Below are 20,627 nucleotides of genomic sequence, written 5' to 3' on the forward strand. Positions count from 1 at the left end.
AATAATACAGTTCATGTCACCCTGAACAGCTCTGAGATAGTGGCTTTTATTTTATTTATTTATTAATTTTAATTTATTGTGTTAACATGGATTCAACTGTCCCACTCAATATAACTCCCTCACCCCCATCCCCTTGTCCCCCATTATCCGACTTTTGCCCATCTCCCCTCCCCCTAACTCCCTCCCCCTTTCCTGTTGGGATTTGCTGTCCTGTTATCTGTATCTGTTATGTACAATATATATATATGGTATATAAGTTCACTAATCCCTTCACCTTCTCTGATCCCATCCCCTCATCTCCTTTCCTTCTGACAGCTTTCCTATAACCCCGCCTCTGCCTCTATTCTGTTCCTCAGTTCACTCTGTTCATTAGATTCCACATATAAGTGAGGTCATATGATATTTGTCTTTCTCTGCCTGGCTTATTTCACTTAGCATAATAATTTCCAGGTCCATCCATGTTGTCACAAAAGGTAAGATTTCCTTCTTTCTCATGGCTGTGTAGTATTCCATTGTGTATATGTACCACTGCTTTTTAATCCACTTGTCCACTGTGATCGTGGCTTTTAGATCTGTTGAGTGGTCTTTCTAGCTTATCTCAAGGATTGCAGGTTACTAGAAATCTGACTCCAGATAAGTTATCATGGTACTCGGTAGCAAAACAGGAACACAAAGCAGTACAAATCATTTACGTAAAAAAAAGTGTAGAACTGGCAATGATGGTTGACTTCAATAGCTCAGTTAGAACTATTTAGATACACAAATTACCGAGGTAGCTCTGCTCCTTTGTGGGATGAGACTTTGGATATGAAAGCTTTCATGCTCTTTGAGACTTGAGTTAAGTTGTAGTTCTCCTCCTCCTTGGAAATGGGCTCTGGTTCTTTTTTACCAGCAGCTTCCTGCAGTAGCTGGTCCAACTGATCTGGTGAGAGATCTAACCACTGGTCATCTGAAAAAGGAGAAAGCAAGAATGGCACTCTTGGGGAAGGACCCCATGAGATTTAGTGGAATATTTAAATTTTTTCTAACCCATCTGCTTTATCCTGGTTTATCACTTACCATCTTCTGGGGGGAGATTAGCTTCTTTCTTAAGCTCTTCAATATCAAATGGTAATGTTTGTAATAAGGTTAAGATTTCTTCACCTGGGCTTATGGCAAGAGAGCTATAAAAAAGAGACATTTTTATAAGAGCACTCAGAATAAAAATTGCAATAATATTTTAAAGTTGAAAGGAATTATCTAATTAGTCTAATTTGCTTTTAAAATATTTGTTTTAGTATACAGACACTTTTTTCTCAAGTAAAATTTACCAGGAACTCTAGAATATAAAAAAGCACAAAGAAAAACTGCTTTGTACAGAAAGAAAACCACCAACAAAATGAAAATGCAACCTACTATATAGGAGAAAATATTTGCAAACCATGTACCGATAAGGGGTTAACATCCAAAATATATACAGAACTCATACAACTCAAAAGCAGAAAAACCAAACAACCCAATTAAAAAATGAGCAGGGTATAAAGGAAGAAGTATAACTGTCATTATTTGCAGATGACAGGATACTGTAGAGAACCCTAAAGATTCCACCAAAATACTACTAGAACTGATAAGTGAATTTGGTAAAGTAGCAGGATTCAAAATAAATATCTAGAAATCAGTTCCATTTTTATATACCAATAATGAACTGTCAGAAAGGGAAACTAAGAAAACAATACCATTTTCAATTACATTTTTAAAACAACTTAGGAATAAATTTATCCAAGGATGTAAAAGACCTGTATTAGGAAAATTATAAGACACTGAAGAAATAAATTGAAGATACAAATAAGTGGAAACATATACCATGTTCATGGATAAAAGAATTAATATCAATAACATGTCCATATTACCCAAAGCAACCTATAGATTCAACACAATTCCTATCAAGATACCAATGGTGTATTTCATAGAACTAGAACAAATATTCCAAAAATTTGTATGGAACCACAAAAGAACCCGAATGGCCACAGCAATCTTGAGGAAGAACGAAGTTGGAGCAATCATGCTACCTGATATCAAACTATATTACAAGACCATTGTAATCAAAACAGCATGGTACCGGCATAAAAACAGACATATAGGTCAATGGAAGAGCATAGGGAGCCCAGAAATAAACCTACATCTTTATGGTCAATTAAATTTGACAAAGGAGGCAAAACCACAATGAGGTAAAGACAGTCTATTTAACAAATGGTGTTGGGGAGATTGGACAAATACATGCAAAAAAAATGAAACCAGACCACCTCCTTATACCATATACAAGAATAAATTAAAAATGGATTAAAGACTTAAATGTGCCCTGGCCGGTTGGCTCAGTGGTAGAGCATCAGCCTGGCATGTGGAAGTCCTGGGTCTGATTCCTAGTCAGGGCACACAGGAGAAGCGACCATCTGCTTCTCTACCCCTCCCCCTCTCCTTCCTCTCTGTCTCTCTCTTCTCCTCCCGCAGCCAGGGCTCAATGGTTTGAGCAATTTGGCCCCCAGTGCTGAGGATGGCTCCATGGCCTCACCTCAGGCACTGAAATAGCTCTGTTTGAAGCAAAGGAGCAGCGGCCCCAGATGGGCAGAGCATCGCCACCTAGCAGGCTTGCCTGGTGGATCCTGATAGGGGCACATGCAGGAGTCTGTCTCTCTGCCTCCCTGCTTCCTCGCCTCTCACTTAAAAAACAAAACAAAACTTACATATTAGACTTGAAACCATCAAAGTCATAGAAAAAAACATAGGCAGCAAAATCTCAGACATTTTTAGTAGCAATATATTTTCTGATATCTTGCCTTGGGTAAGGGAAACAAAAAGAATAAACGAATGGGACTACCTCACACTAAAAAGTTTTTGCACAGCAAAGGAAAACATCAATGTAATAAAAAGACAACCCACTAAACAGGAAAACATATTCACTAATGATACACCAATGAGAAAGGTTAATAGTGAAAGTTTATAAAGAACTTATAAAACTCAACATCAAAAAGAAAAAAAAAACATTTAAAAACGGGCAAAGGTGGCCTGGCCAGGTGTCGGCGCAGTGGATAGAGAGTCGGAATGGGATGCGGAGGACCCAGGTTCGAGACCCTGAGGTCGCTGGCTTGAGCGCGGGCTCATCTGGTTTGAGCAAAGGCCCACCAGCTTGGACCCAAGGTCGCTGGCTCGAGCGGGGGGGTTACTCGGTCTGCTGAGGCCCGCAGTCAAGGCACATATGAGAAAGCAATCAATGAACAACTAAGGTGTTACAGCGCACGGTGAGGGACTGATGATTGATGCTTCTCATCTCTCTCCATTCCTGTCTGTCTGTCCCTCTCTATCGCTCTCTCTGGCTCACTCTCTGTCTCTGTAAAAAATAAATAAAAATTTAAAAAAAAAATTAAAAACGGGCAAAGGTGCCTGGCCTGTGGTGGCACAGTGCATAAAGCATCAGCCTGGAACACTGAGGTTGCCAGTTTGAAACACTGGGCAAGTTCAGGGCACATATGGGAGTTGATTGTTCTTGCTCCTCCCACCTTCTCTCTCCTTTCTCTCTCTCTCCTCTCTAGAAAATGGATAAATAAGATCTTAAAAATTTTTTTTAAATAAATGGCAAAGGAGCTGAATAGACTTCTCCAAAGAGGACATACAAATAGCCAACAGACATATGAAAAGATGTTCAACATCACTAATCATCAGAGAAATGCAAAAACCGCAATGAGTTATTACCTCACACCTGTTAGAATGGCTATCCTCACTAAATCAGCAAACAACAGTGTTGGAGAAGATGTGGAGGGCAGGGAACACGTGTGCACTGCTGGTGGGAATGCAGTGGTACAGCTACTGTGGAAAGCAGTCTGGAGTTACCTCAAAAAATTAAAAATGGAACTGCCTTATCACCCAGTGATTCCACTTCTTTATAACCAAAGAAACCCAAAACACTAATTAAAAAGAATATATGCACCTCTATCTTGTTGCAGCATTATTTACAACAACCAAGATCTGGATATAACCCAAGTGCCCATCAGTAGATGAGTGGATGAAAAAGCTGTGGTTCATTTACACAGTGGAATACTAATTGGCCATAAAAAAAGAAGGAAATCTTGCCCTTTGCAACAGCATGGATGGACCTGGAAAGCATTAGTGAAATAAAGCAGTTAAAGAAAGACAAGTACCATATGATTTTACTCATATGTGGAATCTAGTGAACAAAATAAACTAACAAGGAAAATAGAGACAGACTCAGATACAGAGAGCAGGCTGACAGCTGTCAGACGGAAGCAAAGTTGCAGGGCTAGGTGAAAAAGGTAAAGAGATTAAGCAAACTTGGCTACTCTTAATTTTAGTTCTAAGAGATTTAAACAATAAAAACTACTCCAAAAGATAATTCAACAAATGTCCAGATTTCTATGACACAGAATTGTAATATGCATTTATACATTTACCATATTTCCCCATGTATAAGATGCTCCCATGTATAAGATGCACCTTAATTTTGGGGCCTGATATTTGAAAAAAAAAATGGATTACATAAAGTTATTGAACTCAAGTTTTATTCATCATAAAATTCATACAACTCCTCATCACTGTCAAAACTTCCATCCATTAGCTTGTCCTCATCTGTGTCTGATGACAAATCAGTCTTCAAAGAGTGCAAAAACAAGTGCAGAAAAGCAGGAAATGCAAGTAAAAAACTACAACCACTGTATAAGACGCACCCAGTTTTTAGACCCAACATTTTTTGAAAAAATATGTGTCTTATACATGAGGAAAGAGGGTAACATAAAAAATTAAACTAGTAACATGTATATGTACTTTAAAAAAACATTATAGCCTGACCAGGCGGTGGCACAGTGGATAGAGCGTCGGACTGGGATGCGGAAGGACCCAGGTTTGAGACCCCGAGGTTGCCAACTTGGGCACGGGCTCATCTGGCTTGAACAACAACAAAAAAGCTCACCAGCTTGGACCCAAGGTCGCTGGCTCGAGCAAGGGGTTACTCAGTCTGTTGAAGGCCCGTGGTCAAGGCACATATGAGAAAGCAATCAATGAACAACTAAGGTGTTGCAATGAAAAACTGTCTCATCTCTCTCTGTTCCTGTTTGTCTCTATCTATCCCTCTCTCTGACTCTCTCTCTGTCCCTGTAAAAAAAAAAAAAAAAAAAAACCATTATAGATAAGCCTGATATGTGATGGCACAGTGGATAAAGCATCAACCTGGAATGCTCAGGTTGCTGGTTCAAACCCCATTCAAGGTACATACGAGAAGAAACTACTACTACAGTACTACGAGTTGATGTTCCTTGTTCCTTCCGCACCCCACCCCCTTCTCTCTCTCTCCTCTCTCTAAAATCAATAAATAAAATCTTGGAAAAAAACCCATAAAGCTAATGTTTCCATGATGAGCAGCACTACCAGTTCTAATCCATTCTCCTGCTGCTCAGATATAACTGCCCTAACAAGTATCATTTTGTGTATGTGTGTATGTGTGTGTATGTTTCTATGTTGTATTTGCTATTTGTTTTCTTTACTTGGAATGTTATTTCCACAAACACCTATATGTCTTCTTCCCTCACTTCATGTAGGTCTCTTCTCATTGGAAAGGCCTCCTTAAGCAATCTACCTAAGCAGCAGCCTCTCCCCTGCCCCAAACACAGCAGTTTCTTCACAGCACTTACCACCAGGTCGTACCACACAGTGGTTTATTGTTTTCCCCACACTAATATGTGAGCTCTGTAAGGGCAGGGAAACTTTGGGTTCACCTGGATCCCCAGTGTTTGGAATAGGGCCTGGCACATAGGAGATCCTCAAATTTATTTGTTGAATAAATGAATATATATGTGGTTCTCAACTAGGGACAGTTTTGTCCCTTAGGGGACACTTGGCAATGTGTGGTGACACTTTTGGTTGTCAGATCTGCGGGTGGAGGAAATCCTACTGGCATTTACTGAGTAGAGGCCAGGGATGCTGCTAAATACCCTACAATGCACAGGAGAGTTCCTCACAACAAAGAATTATCTGGTCCAAAATGTAAACAGTACCGAGATTGTACAATCCTGGATTAGATTTATGTATATTTAGCAAATCTCTAGATAATTAATAAAGATTAGCCCATCATATAAATACATTGCAATTTGCCTGACTGGTGGTGGTGTAATGGATAGAGCATCAACCTGGGATGCTGAGGACCCAGGTTCAAAACCCCGAGGTTGCCAGTTTGAGTGCGGGCTCGTCCGGCTTGAGCATGGGGTCATCAACATGATCCTATGGTCGCTGGCTTGAAGCCCAAAGTCACTGGTTGGAGCAAAGGGTCAGTGGTTCGGCTTGAGCCCCCTGGTCAAGGCATGTATGAGAAGCAATCAAGGAACAACTAAAGTGATGTAACTACAAGTTGATGCTTCTCATCTCTCTCCTTTTCTGTCTGTCTGTCTGTCTCTCTCTAAAAATAAATAAATACATTGTGACTTACATACTGTATCTACTATTGATGGTCACTTAGATTGTAATTTTTCACTATCACTATCTCAAGTAATTTTTAGGAGAGGGCAGTGACATAATTAAAGATTTATTTCAAACAGACTCTCCTGGCTCTAGCTGAACTGGAAGAGAAGAGTCACTAGAAGTTGAGAACCAAGTAGGTATCGCCATAGTTCAAGATATATTAGTTATACAAGATGTATAATTATAGTAGCTGGGCAGTAAGAAAGAGGAAAGGGAGACACGAGATAATTAACAGGATCTGAGGAATATCTTCCAAGGACAGCCAGAAGGTCTGGGTGATAAGGAGGATGTGACACTATTAAAAGACAGTGGTAATTAGTGATATTAATTCATATGTTTAAAAAATTGGAAATTCAAGAATAGGTCTGGCCTGACCAGGTGGTGGCACAGTGGATAGAGTGTCGGACTGGTATGAGGAGGACCCAGGTTCGAGACCCTGAGGTCGCCAGCCTTCACCAGCTTGGACCCAAGGTCACTGGCTTGAGCAAGGGGTTACTCGGTCTGCTGTAGCCCTATGGTCAAGGCACATATGAGAAAGCAATCAATGAACAACTAAGGTGTCGCAATGAAAAACTGATGATTGATGCTTCTCATCTCTCTGTTCCTGTCTGTCTGTCCTTATCTATCCCTTTCTCTGACTCTCTCTGTCTCTGTAAAAAAAAAAAAAAAAAAAAAAAAAAAAAAAAGAATAGATCTGGAGGAAGATGTGAGTTTGGCTTTAAACTGTTTAGCAATTATCCTGGTTTAGGGAATGAAGGTCTCTCCTGCAACATAACTAAAATTTTAGACATTTAGGCTATTTTCAATTTTTTTGCCAATAATAAAAATGTTGAGTAAATTAATGATATATTCATTTGCTGAGATGTTGTATAGCTATTTAAAATTGTGCCTATAAAGACTTTTTAATGTTATGGGAAAATACAAGTTCATAATGAGTAAAAACTATGTACAGGCCACTAAATTTCTATACAATATAAAATTTTTAACAAAATTAATGGAATATGGGGGAAAATTCTAGAAGGCAGTATATCAAAATTATAACAGTGGTTGACTCTGTGGTATAAATTTTCCTTACATTTTTCTATATTTGTGATAATGAATAAATATTACTTTTATAACACCCAGATTCATCATTTATAAAGAACTATCCAACCACCAATCTATCTTATTTTGTGTGAGGAACCTTAACTCTCCTGCATAAATCTAGTTTCTTAACTTCTCTTGAATCTGAGACTACAAGGTAACAGTACTCAACAGAACAATGGCCTCCTAGAGGGGGCAACAGTCTGGGGAGAGCCCTCTACCTTTGAGAGCTACCTCCTTTACTCCCCTGATTCTATCTCCCACGTTTCCTTAAATGATACTCTAAGAAGGCATCCTCTTTTCCACCAATTACTGCCATAAACTGATTGGAATGAGACAAAGGTGTCCTTAAACACTTACAGAAGACTACTGTCAAATCATTAGCTTCTCACAGACAACTGAGATTAGAATTCTCTCAACATCAACTTTGCTTTATGCAGTCTTCAAAGAACACTGTATTAGGCCTGAGCTGTGGTGGTACAGTGGATAGAGCGTTGACCTGGAGCACTGAGGTCGCCAGTTCAAAACCCTGGGCTTGCCTGGTCAAGGCACATATGGGAGTTGATGCTTCCTGCTCCTCTATCCCACCCCTTTCCTTCCCCTCTCTCAAATGAATAAATAAGTAAAATAAAAAAATAAAGAACACTGTATTACACAAATATATGTGATACTTGGTGTTTGAAATGTTGACAAAATGCCTGGTATTCCAAACAAAATCAGTGTGACCTAAAAAAAAGCCCACAACAAAGCAAAAAACAGGCAACCTGAGACCTATCAAACCATAGCATACATACAGCTATTTCTTTCCTGTTATTTAATAGCTTTAAGTATCTCAAATTCAATTCTGCAAACATATTTTTCCACTATTCAGATTCTGACCTTTGATTCCTCAGCCCAAAAAGACTTTCTGCTTGAGCAGTTTCCTTGTGCCACACTGATTACGAAGTGCCTTATAGGGATAAGGCAGATAAACGTGGGCCTCAACAATTGTCATTTTCTTCTTTCAAGGTTACTATTCCCTCCAATTTTGGTCTGCTTTTGTTGTTCTCCAGTATCTTCAAATAATTGTCTTTTATATTCTTTCCAGGGTTTATAATTGGAATTGAAAGGGAATCAGTCTGATGTTACTCCACTATTACCAGAACTGAAACTCAACTTCATTAAATTTTAAAGGAGTGCCATTTCCTTTCAACGATATATTCATGTCTTCCTTACCCCAGGAAACATATGGCAGGTTAGAATAAGTTTTGATTTGGAAGCTGTATGCCTGCTTCATCCTGTGTTAGATGGACCCAAATAGCTAAACACAGCTCAGATCTCCTGTGTATGAATTAAGCACATGGCTCAATACCAGATTGCCTGAGTTTGAATCCTTGGTCTGTCACTTATTAGCTCTGTGACCTTTGGCTACTTAATCTCTCTTTGCCTCAGCTTCTCCTCAGCTATAAACGGAATAATAACAATTGTATTTATTTCATAGGGTTGCAAGGGGAAATTGAGTACTCAATAATGTTAGCCATTATGTGATGATGATGATGATGACAGCAACCAGTGCCAGAGACCATCTGCACAACACCTCCTCTCCACCGACCCAGCCCCTTCAGTGATCATGACTCTTGCCATTAACTGTTCAGATATGTAAACTCCACCTTCTGCCACAATCCTTAAGTAACTCCTTAATTCTGGCAAGTTACTCCTCTGCTGCCATGATTAAGTAGTGATAAACTCACCTTTCTGGACAGTTTACTGAGAGTTGAAAATAGTTCTTTGCAATTTCTAGTCTTTCTTGGTACTGTGCAGAACCTTCTATCAGTCCCTAAAAAAATAATAATGGACTATCAGAACATTATTTACATGGTGTCATTTAAATGACCTGCTTTAAAAAATTAAATAAAATCACCTGCTTACCAGAACTTTCTGGGAGGCAGTGCATGATATTTTGTTCAGGAATCATGAGTCCTGACTCCTAGACCCTATTTTGTCATTAAAGTACCTGTTTGGGCTCTGGTTTCTTCAAATATGGGTACTAAGTTACATGTAGTGGTTCCTAATTCCTAATCCTTTTCCAATTCAAAATCCTTAATTTTCCAGTAAGGGCCTCATTTCAATTCAGAATATTTCTACCATTTTCTATTATTTAATCAGTTATTAAGTAATTGATTAACCAGTAATTAATCTATAAAACTAAGTACAAATAGAACCCCCCAAATCTCACCTTAACTATCATTTGTTTTCCACATGCATGTTTATAGTAGCACTCATACTTAATATTTTATGCTCATTAAAAAATATACTGTAATATAAGTATTATGCCATATTGTTACACAGTCTTTATAATCATAATATTCTTTTTTTAGTTTGATTTTGAGAGAGAGAAACAGGAAGGGAGGGGGAACAGAGAGTGAGAAGCATCAACTCTCACTTTGCTTCACTTTGGTTGTTCATTGCTTGCTTCTCATTCATGCCTTGACGACGGAGGGGGAGAGAAGTAGGGGAAGGGACACTCAAGCTGAGCCAGCGACCCCTTGCTCAATCCAGCGAGCCCACTTGAGCCAACAAGCCCACGCTCAAGCTGGTGACCTCGGAGTTTTGAACCAGGAACCTCAGCATTTCAGGTCGACGCTCTAGCCACTGTGCCACCACCGGTCAGGCACATAATCACCACATTCTTATTGACTTTTTCATTTCTTGGATGTTTCCTTAAAATAGACTGTTCAAAGTGAAGGTTCCAAGACTGAATCTTCCTTTAGCTATTGGGACACACTACTAAATTATTTGCAGTTAAGGTTCTATCAATTTACAATGTTATCAGAAATGTATAGGAGTATTAATTTCACTAAATTCTCAACCACACTGAATACCATTCACATCCTTTTTTACATACATGAAAAGGTATTTATTATTGTGTTCATATACATATCATTATTACTGTGAGATTATTTCAAGAGAAATTACTAGTTGTCTTTTTATAATTTTTAAATCCGTCTTTGCTAATTTTGCTATTTGGTGTCTTCATGTTTGCTTTATGTATTTGTGACAGTCATCTGATACAAATATTAATTTTTATCACTTTAATTTTTCTAATACTGGAAACAGTTCATAGACATCCCCCCTTCATTACCACTAAACTAGAATGGTTCTTTTAAATTCTAGCTCCTATAATTATGCTCCACATTAAATATGTACTATAGAACCTAAAATCGCTGGATTGATTTTTCCCTGCATTGTACAATTTTTAAAATGTATTTATATTTTTACATTTTTAAATGGCCTGTGGTGGTGCAGTGGATAGTGTTGGCCTGGAGCGCTGAGGCTGCCAGTTTGAAACCCTGGGCTTGCCCTGTCAAGGCAAAAGCAACCAATAAACAGCTAGAGTGAAGCAACTACTTCTTGTTCTCCACCCCCGCCTCTCTCTGTAAAATCAATAAGTAAAATCTTTTTTTAAAAATGTATTGCAAGTCCTACCTTAAAGTAATCATTCTTTTTCAGACTGTCAAGAAAGCCAGCCCAGAGTGGTGAGGTAGTCACAGGGGATTTCTTGGAGTCAGAAGAATGTGGGCTACTTCTAGAACACAGAATTTCAAATCCGTGAGCCTAGATGGAATAGAGAGTTTTTTTATTATTAGGTTACCTTCTTCCCATTTAGCCACACTCAAGAATTAGGTGACTTGACACGTGGACATGTGGATATTTACAACACTTTTTACATTTTATAAAAAATCTGACTTTACTTCCAAGTTTTTTCATCTCTGCAGATTACTAAAAATGATAAAGGGAAAGCAAATATACAAAATAAGGATTCTTGTTCTCTTCATAGACTTTTTCCTTGCTGATTATTAAACTAGATTTTAAACATTTCTTGTTTGCTTCAAAATGGCTTACAGGCTTCTTGTCTAACAGAAACTGGAAATGAATTGAGTATGGTCTCAGACATAGTACAGTGAGAAAAATCACTTCATTTTAAGAGTCCTTCCATTAAAAAATATAAATGCAGATGGCAAAATAATTCAAACAGGGAGCTTTCCTGATCATGCTGGAGGAAACCACTGTCATCAGTTCCCTATGCATCACTTCAGAAGTGATCTGTGCACTCAAGCTGACAGTGTGTGTCTGGGCACACACATCCCCCCACACCGCCCTTGACACATACTTACTGCCCTCAACCTTGCTTTTTCATTTACTCACATGCCTTGGAGATCACATCACATGAGCATGCATAAATTCACCCATCTCACTTCATAGACGGACCATGATTTATCTATTTCCCTAACAGACATTTAGGTAGTTTTCACTCTTTTACTACTACAAACAACGCTGTCATAAGTATCCTCGTCTATCTTTGTGTACATGTAAAATATGTGCAGGACAAATCTCCAGAAGTGCAGATGCTGAAACAATTTATATTCACATCAACAATGTTTGATAGTACTATCTCCTTCTCTATATATATATTTTCACCAATCTAATATATATTATCAATCTTTCTGATACTTGCCAACCAAATGGTGAAAATACTATTTTGTAGCTTTAAATTGTACTTTTACTATATGAGCAAGGGTCAACATACTTCATATGTTTAAGATTAAAAATCAGTTGCATTTCCTTTCCTCTGAACTATCTTTGTATGTTTCTGAACATTTTCTATTGATTAGTATATTATTCATAATAACTTGGAGGAACTCTGTATGTTAGAGAAATCAGCTTTGCCATTTAAGTTGAAAATACAATGCTTTCTGAATGTTTACTTTTTAAATTTTTATTTATGGGGTTTTTATTCCCACACAGAAATTTTTAATTTTTACATAATCAAATTTATTTAAAAAACTTATCTTTTCTAGTTTCTGGTTTCAAGGCATGCTTAGAAAGAAAGACCTTTACTACTCAGATTATCAAAAATTTCTCCTGCGTTTTCTTTCAAATTTTATGGTTTCAATTTTTTCTTTTAAATATTTGGCCCAACTATAATTTTTTTTTTGGATAGGTGTGAGGGAATCAACTTTAATATTCAGATGGCTTCACAGATGTTCTACTATCATTTACTGAATAATCCATCTCTCCTTCTTATTTGAATATCACATTTTACTATATTTTCACAGAAATATGGTATATTTCTAGACTTTATATGCTGCAGCATTATTTTCTTAAGAGCATATATATTATTATATATATGTATATATAAAGTCTACCAGAAAGTTCTGTCCATTTCTATCACAAGTTTCGACACGTAAGCATGTTTATTTGGCGCATGTGTGCCTCTCTATTTTTATCACTTAATGTATACATACTAATGTAGCAAATTAGCTAAAACAAAGTTGATTCACGTTAGTCTTATGTGTGAAGCGATAGTGTACCCATGGCTACTGATAAAGTTCATTTACACCACTGTAATTTTTACGAATTTCAACAAGGAAGAAATGCTACAGAAGCATGTCTGTCGCATCCACCATATTTCCCGGACTAAGCACCCTCCGACTATCACTTGTTTTTGTCCTTACAAAATTTTTTGAAGGGCAAAAAATTCAAAAATGAAGAAGATATCAAACAAGCACTGGTTCAATTTTTTGCATCAGAAGATAAAACAGCCTGACTTATGGTGGCGCAGTGGATAAAGTGTTGACCTGGAATGCTGAGGTCATCGGTTTAAAACCTGGGCTTGCCCAGTCAAGGCACATATGGGAGTTGATGCTTCCTGCTCCTCCCCTTCCTCTCTCTCTCCCCTTCTCTAAAATGAATAAATAAAATCTTTAAAAAAAAAAAAGATAAAACATTTTCAAAAATGGGATATACAAATTGCCCTCATGCTAGCAAGAAATCATTAATAATAATGGCAATTATATTATTTAATAAAGTTTATTGACGGTAAGAAAAATTTGTATTTTGTTTTATTTCAAAAACGGACAGAACTTTCCAGTAGACCTTATATATGTACATATATAATATATGAGGTGTGTGTGTGTGTGTGTGTGTGTGTGTGTGTGTGTGTATGAAGAAAATAAAATTTTCTGTTCAACTTACCAACTTCATGCCCAGTTCATGGGCTCGGTACTGGGGATGTGAGGGAGGAGGCAATCTGTATCCACTCCGCCGGTCTGGCATAAACCTTTGTTGCATCAACTGTGCATACAGACACTTAGTAAAGGTGACCTGAACATTGGGGCACAAAAGATAAGAGTCTTTTCTTGAAATTAACAATTTGAATTTCATATCATAGTTAATAACAATAACTCTGTTTACAAACTTCATATTCATATGAAATGCAAAGACCCAACCTATTCATTGTCAATAATTCTTAGTAACAGCTTTATTGAGATATAATTCACATACTATAAAATTTATCTTCACTGTCTACTCTTTAGTTATCACTACTGGAATTCTTATCATTAATTCCATAATATGGCACTTTTGATGAGTGGAAGAAAAAAGCAATTCCTAATTCTCTCAAAGAAATCAAATGTTTTACATTAAGAAAAAAACAGAGAGATGACGTCAGAGTAATGGCGTGGTAGGAAGCGATACCGATAAATCTCCCCCAAAACTCAATAAGATCTTCAACCAGAAACAGAAAAACCTGTCCTTGGAGCCTCCAGATGTTCCACAATACACCCAAAGGTATGGTCGAGCGAAAAATTGGCTAAATATATAATCAAACCCCGAAGGAAATAGGGAGTAAGAAATGCTCCGCCTTCCTCACTAACCTAAATAGGGCTGCTTTCACTGGGAACTGAGAGTATAGAAACTAAGGCGGGCAAAGGGGGTGAATAGATCCAGGCCGCGGCACAAACGGCCGAACCAGGCTGTGGCACGGAGATCCAAGCCGAGGAAAAACTGTGCCTGTGGCAACCCAGGCAATACAAGCTAGCACTCACACCAAACCCAGACAAAGAAAGACAAGTGGGGCAGCCATTTTCCCCGATCTCCTGGTCGGCGTGCGCAGATAGTGGGCAAGAGATTCCTCCGAGTGCCTCAGGAGTGGGCGCCCGTGTTATCCCACAGAGGGGCAAAGTCAGGGACCTTTGTGTGGGCCAAAGGCGGAATCTCCGGGCCGCCCCAGCACCCTGAAAAAGCCGTGCACGGGGAGGGAGCAAGAGCCAATTCCAACACTGGAACTTTTCCGTGCGGGCGGGGGTTTCACTCAGACGGTGAGGCGGCCGGTCTGATATCCGGGTCTGCGTGCACGGAGAGTGGGCAAGAGTTTCCTCCAAGCGCCCCGGGAGTGGGCGCCCGTGTTATCCCACAGAGGGGCAGAGTCAGAGGCCTCTGTGTGGGCCAAAAGCGGAATCTCCAGGCCACCCCATCGCCCTGAAAAGCTGCGCACGGGGAGGGAGCGAGAGCCAATTCCAATGCTGGAACTTTTCTGTGCGGGCGGGGGTTTCACTCAGAGTATGAGACTGCTGGCCTGATATCCTGGCCTGCGCATAGATAGTGAGCAAGAGTTTCCTCCAAGCGCCCCGGGAGTGGGCGCCCGCCCGTGTTACCGGACAGAGTGCCAGAGGTCTTTGAGTGGGCGGAAGCCCCGCCTGATTATGCTAGCAGCTCTGACTGACTGAGCCTCATCCAGAGCCCTGTGCTGAGTGGGAATAGAGTGGGGAGTTGCCAGCTCTTTGAGCCTCTTACTATCCAGGCAGAGGCAGCAGCAACCCCATAGCTGGATTCTCAGGCTACTAATTGAGGAAGGAAAGACTAGGAGAGAGGCTCCAGGAACACGGACTCTCTCACTGTCGGAGCCTAAAAATGCTAATGAGCCTCGACTGCCAACGAGACTGAAGCACCATACATGACATCGCCATAGAGACTTATCAACTGCAAACCTCTACCTGAGCGTGCCAAAGGGGTAGAACCCGGGGTACAGAGTCACCGACCAGGAAGAGGGAGAGAAAAGAAAAAGCAAGAAGATAACCTCTCAAAATCAAGAATAATCCGCAGACTTTATAACCTATCCCATTTTATTATATTTGTTCGTTTGTTTCTCTTATCTTCATTCTTGATTTTTTTTTCCCCTCCTCCAATTTGGTCATTTAACTCTCTGCCAGTCTTACTCTCTCCTCTCCTTAAACTACACTACCCATAAGTGTTACATCTCCCATTATCTTTTCTTTTCTCTTCCTTTCTCTCTATGAGGGTTGTACTCCAAAACCCTTAATTCTCTCTCTCTCCTCTTTTTTCTTTTTTCTTCTTTTAGTGGTTCCCTCTTTTTTTTCTCTCTCTCTCTTTCTTTTCTAGCCTCTATATTAGTTTCTTCCTTTCTCCTTTACATCTCCTCTCATTCAAACCTCAATAACAAACAATATCTTATCTGGGACTAAAACTTATGTTTGTGGCATTTTGGGGGGTTTTTACTTCACCTTTTTAACTCACTAGCAGTGCTCTCATCCCTGGCTCTCCATTTTATCTAGTTCTTGTTCCACTAAATACAATAGTAATTTTTCAATTTGTCCCCCCATTTTCCTGTTTCCCTTTTATTCCTCTCATCATAACTCTTAGTCAACCAACACCTAAAAGCAAATCATTTTATTCTTGACCCAAATTTTTTCCTTATTTGCTTTTTGTGGGTTCATACCCCCTTTTTTTTTCTTCTCTTTTTTTTTTTTTTTTTGCCTCTTTTATTACTTCTCCCCAATTCAGGCCCTCCATTACAGGCATTGTTTGTTCTATTTAGTACAATATAATTCACAGTTCACCACAAGATTTTCTCAAGAAAGAGGGGAGAGGAGAGTACAGGAGAGGAAAAAAGGAGGGGGGGGGGAAAAATTTCCTTTTTTTTTTTTTTTTTTGTATTTTTCTGAAGCTGGAAACGGGGAGAGACAGTCAGACAGACTCCCGCATGCGCCCGACCAGGATCCACCCAGCACGCCCACCAGGGAATGACGCTTTGCCCCTCCGGGGTGTCACTCTGTTGCGACCAGAGCCACTCCAGCGCCTGGGGCAGTGGCCAAGGAGCCATCCCCAGCGCCCGTGCCATCTTTGCTCCAATGGAGCCTCGGCTGCGGGAGGGGAAGAGAGAGACAGAGAGGAAGGAGAGGGGGAGGGGTGGAGAAGCAGATGGGCGCTTCTCCTGTGTGCCCTGGCCGGAAATCGAACCCGGGACTTCTGCACACCAGGCCGACGCTCTACCACTGAGCCAACCAGCCAGGGCTATTTTATTTTCCTTTATTTAAATATTAATTTAAAAAAAAAAAACCAATTTTCAAATTTTTATTTTTTTAACTTTTTATTCTTTATTAAATCTCATTAATACTATCAACAAAACCACCCTCAGATGCCATTAAGGAAGAGAAAATCGAATATCATGGATACAAAAGAAAGAGAGGTAACACAGATAGATGAGGAAAAATCTATGGAGAAAAAATTTAATATATTGGAAACCTTGCAGTTAAACGACAGAGAATTTAAAATAGAAATCCTAAAAATACTCAGAGATATATACAAGAAAACACAGAAAGGCAATTTAGGGAGCTCAGAAAACAACTCAATGAACACAAGGAATATATTTCCAAGGAAATTGAAAGTATAAAAACAAATCAAACAGAGATAAAAAACTCAATTCACGAGCTGAAAATGAGGTAACAAGCTTAGCTAACAGAACAGGCCAGATAGAAGGTAGGATTAGTGAAATAGAAGACAAGCAACTTGAGGCACAACAGAGAGAAGAAAGAGACTCAAAAATTTAAAAAAATGAGATAGCCCTACAGGAATTATCTGACCCCATCAAAAAGAATAACATAAGAATAATAGGTATATCAGAGGGAGAAGAGAGAGAAAATGGAATGGAGAACATACTCAAACAAATAATAGATGAGAACTTTCCAAGCCTGTGGAAAGAACTAAAGCCTCAAATTCAAGAAGCAAACAGAACTCCGAGTTTTCTTAACCCCAACAAACCTACTCCAAGGCACATCATAATGAAATTGGCACAAACCAACGGCAAAGAAAAAATTCTCAAGGCAGCCAGGGAAAAGAAGAATACAACATATAAAGGAAGGCCCATTAGATTATCATCCGATTTCTCAACAGAAACTCTACAAGCTAGAAGAGAGTGGACCCCAATATTTAAAGTCCTGAAAGAGAGGAACTTTCAGCCACGAATACTATACCCATCAAAGCTATCCTTCAAATATGAAGGAGAAATAAAAACATTCACAGATACAGAAAAGATGAGGGAATTTATCATCAGAAAACCCCCACTCCAGGAATTACTAAAGGGGGTTCTCCAATCAGATACAAAGAACAAAAAAAAACAAAACAAAGCCACAAGTAAAAGCTCCAAGAAGAACACAATAAAACTAAATTTAAACTGTGACAACAACAAAAAGAAAGGGGGGAAGAGGATGGAGATTAACAGTAGTAAAGGACGATGGAGTGCAAAAGTACTCACAAAATAGTGCACTACAATGAACAGGGTAGTAACCCCTTTCATTACTTAAAGGTAACCACCATTGAAAAAACCACCAGAGAAGCACATGATTTAAAAAAGATAGCAACAGAGGAAAGATGTATGGAATACAACCAAATAAAAACAAAAGATAGAAAAATGAAAGAGAAGGATCAAATGACACAAAACTAACAGAAAGCAATCTATAAAATGGCAATAGGGAACTCACAAGTGTCAATAATTACACTAAATGTAAATGGATTAAACTCACCAATAAAAAGGCACAGAGTAGCAGAATGGATTAAAAAAGAAAATCCAACTGTATGCTGCCTACACGAAACTCATCTAAGTAACAAGGATAAAAACAAATTCAAAGTGAAAGGCTGGAAAACAATACTCCAAGCAAATAACATCCAAAAAAAAAGCAGGCGTAGCAATACTCATATCTGATAATGCTGATTACAAGACAGAAAAAGTACTGAGACAAAAGTGGCCATTTCATAATGGCTAAAGGGACACTGAATCAAGAAGACATAACAATTCTTAATATATATGCACCAAACCAAGGAGCACCAAAATATATAAGACAGCTACTTATTGACCTTAAAACAAAAACTGACAAAAACACAATCATACTTGGAGACCTCAATACACCGCTGACGGCTCTAGATCGGTAATCCAAACAGAGAAGCAATAAAGATATATTGGCCTTAAACAAAACACTAGAGCACCTGGATATGATAGACATCTATAGGACACTTCATCCCAAAGCGACAGAGTATACATTTTTCTCTAGTGTACATGGAACATTCTCAAGAATTGACCATATGTTGGGCCAAAAAAACAACATCAGCAAATTCAGAAAAATCGAAGTTGTACCAAGCATATTTTCTGATCATAAAGCCTTGAAACTAGAATTCAACTGCAAAATAGAGGAAAAAACCCGCACAAAAATGTGGAAACTAAACAACATACTTTTAAAAAATGAGTGGTTCAAAGAAGAAATAAGTGCAGAGATCAAAAGATATATACAGACAAATGAAAATGATAATATAACATATCAGAATCTATGGAATGCAGCCAAAGCAGTGATAAGAGGGAAGTTCATATCACTTCAGGCATATATGAACAAACAAGAGAGAGCCCAAGTGAACCACTTCACTTCACACCATAAAGAATTAGAAGAAGAACAAAGACAACCCAAAATTAGCCGAAAAAAGGAGATAATAAAAATCAGAGCAGAAATAAATGAAATAGAGAACAGAAAAACTATAGAAAAAATTAATAAAACAAGGAGCTGGTTCTTTGAAAAGATCAACAAAATTGACAAACCCTTGGCAAGACTTACCAAGGAAAAAAGAGAAAGAACTCATATAAACAAAATCCAAAATGAAAGAGGAGACATCACCACGGACACTGTAGATATACAAAGAATTATTGTAGAATACTATGAAAAGCTTTATGCCACTAAATTCAACAACCTAGAAGAAATGGATAAATTCCTAGAACAATACAACCTTCCTAGACTGAGTCAAGAAGAAGCAGAAAGCCTAAACAGACCTATCAGTAGAGAAGAAATAGAAAAAAACCCATTAAAAACCTCCCCAAAAATAAAAGTCCAGGCCCAGACGGCTATACCAGAGAATTTTATCAAACATTCAAAGAAGACTTGGTTCCTATTCTACTCAAAGTCTTCCAAATAATTGAAGAAGAAGCAATACTTCCAAACACATTTTATGAGGCCAACGTAATCCTCATACCAAAACCAGGAAAGGATGGCATAAAAAACAGAAAAATAGAGACCAATATCTCTAATGAATACAGATGCTAAAATACTAAACAAAATACTAGCAAATCGAATACAACAACATATTAAAAAAATAATACATCATGATCAAGTGGGATTCATCCCAGAATCTCAAGGATGGTTCAACATACGTAAAACGGTTAACGTAATACATCATATCAACAAAACAAAGAACAAAAACCACATGATCTTATCAATAGACGCAGAAAAGGCTTTCGATAAAATACAACACAATTTTATGTTTAAGACTCTCAACAAAATGGGTATAGAAGGAAAATATCTCAACATGATAAAGGCCATATATGATAAACCATCAGCTAACATCATATTAAATGGCACAAAACTGAAGGCTTTCCCCCTTAAATCAGGAACAAGACAGGGTTGTCCACTCTCTCCCCTCTTATTTAATGTGGTACTAGAGCAGGGGTCCCCAAACTTTTTACACAGGGGGCCAGTTCACTGTCCCTCAGACCGTTGGAGGGCCGGACTATAAAAAAAACTATGAACAAATTCCTATGCACACTGCACATATCTTATTTTAAAGTAAAAAAACAAAACGGGAACATATAGAATATTTAAAATAAAGAACAAGTAAATTTAAATCAACAAACTGACCAATATTTCAATGGGAACTATGCTCCTCTCACTGACCACCAATGAAAGAGGTACCCTTCCAGAAGTGCGGCGGGGGCCAGATAAATGGCCTCAGGGGGCCGCATGTGGCCCGCGGGCCGTAGTTTGGGGACCCCTGTACTAGAGGTTCTAGCCAGAGCAATCAGACAAGACAAAGAAATAAAAGGCATCTATATCGGAAAAGAAGTAAAGGTATCACTTTTTGCAGATGATATAATCCTATACATCGAAAACCCC

The 20,627-nt window shown here is 38.6% G+C and overlaps 1 protein-coding gene across 4 annotated transcripts in view; it reads right to left on the reverse strand.

Moving 5' to 3' along the window:
* The window catches only part of ECD (ecdysoneless cell cycle regulator), a 43,008-nt gene that overhangs the window by 6,142 nt on the left and 16,239 nt on the right, over positions 1 to 20,627 (reverse strand). For all 4 annotated transcript variants that reach the window (XM_066349131.1, XM_066349133.1, XM_066349132.1 and 1 more), the window contains exons 7-11: positions 13,597 to 13,725; positions 11,047 to 11,175; positions 9,312 to 9,397; positions 1,060 to 1,163; positions 769 to 949 (exon numbers count right to left, since the gene is read on the reverse strand). In XM_066349131.1, the coding sequence (XP_066205228.1) occupies positions 769 to 949; positions 1,060 to 1,163; positions 9,312 to 9,397; positions 11,047 to 11,175; positions 13,597 to 13,725 (629 nt within the window). The remainder of the gene's footprint in view (positions 1 to 768; positions 950 to 1,059; positions 1,164 to 9,311; positions 9,398 to 11,046; positions 11,176 to 13,596; positions 13,726 to 20,627) is intronic.

This window comes from Saccopteryx leptura, chromosome 9, assembly GCF_036850995.1.
Source record: "Saccopteryx leptura isolate mSacLep1 chromosome 9, mSacLep1_pri_phased_curated, whole genome shotgun sequence".
Lineage (NCBI taxonomy): Eukaryota > Metazoa > Chordata > Mammalia > Chiroptera > Emballonuridae > Saccopteryx > Saccopteryx leptura.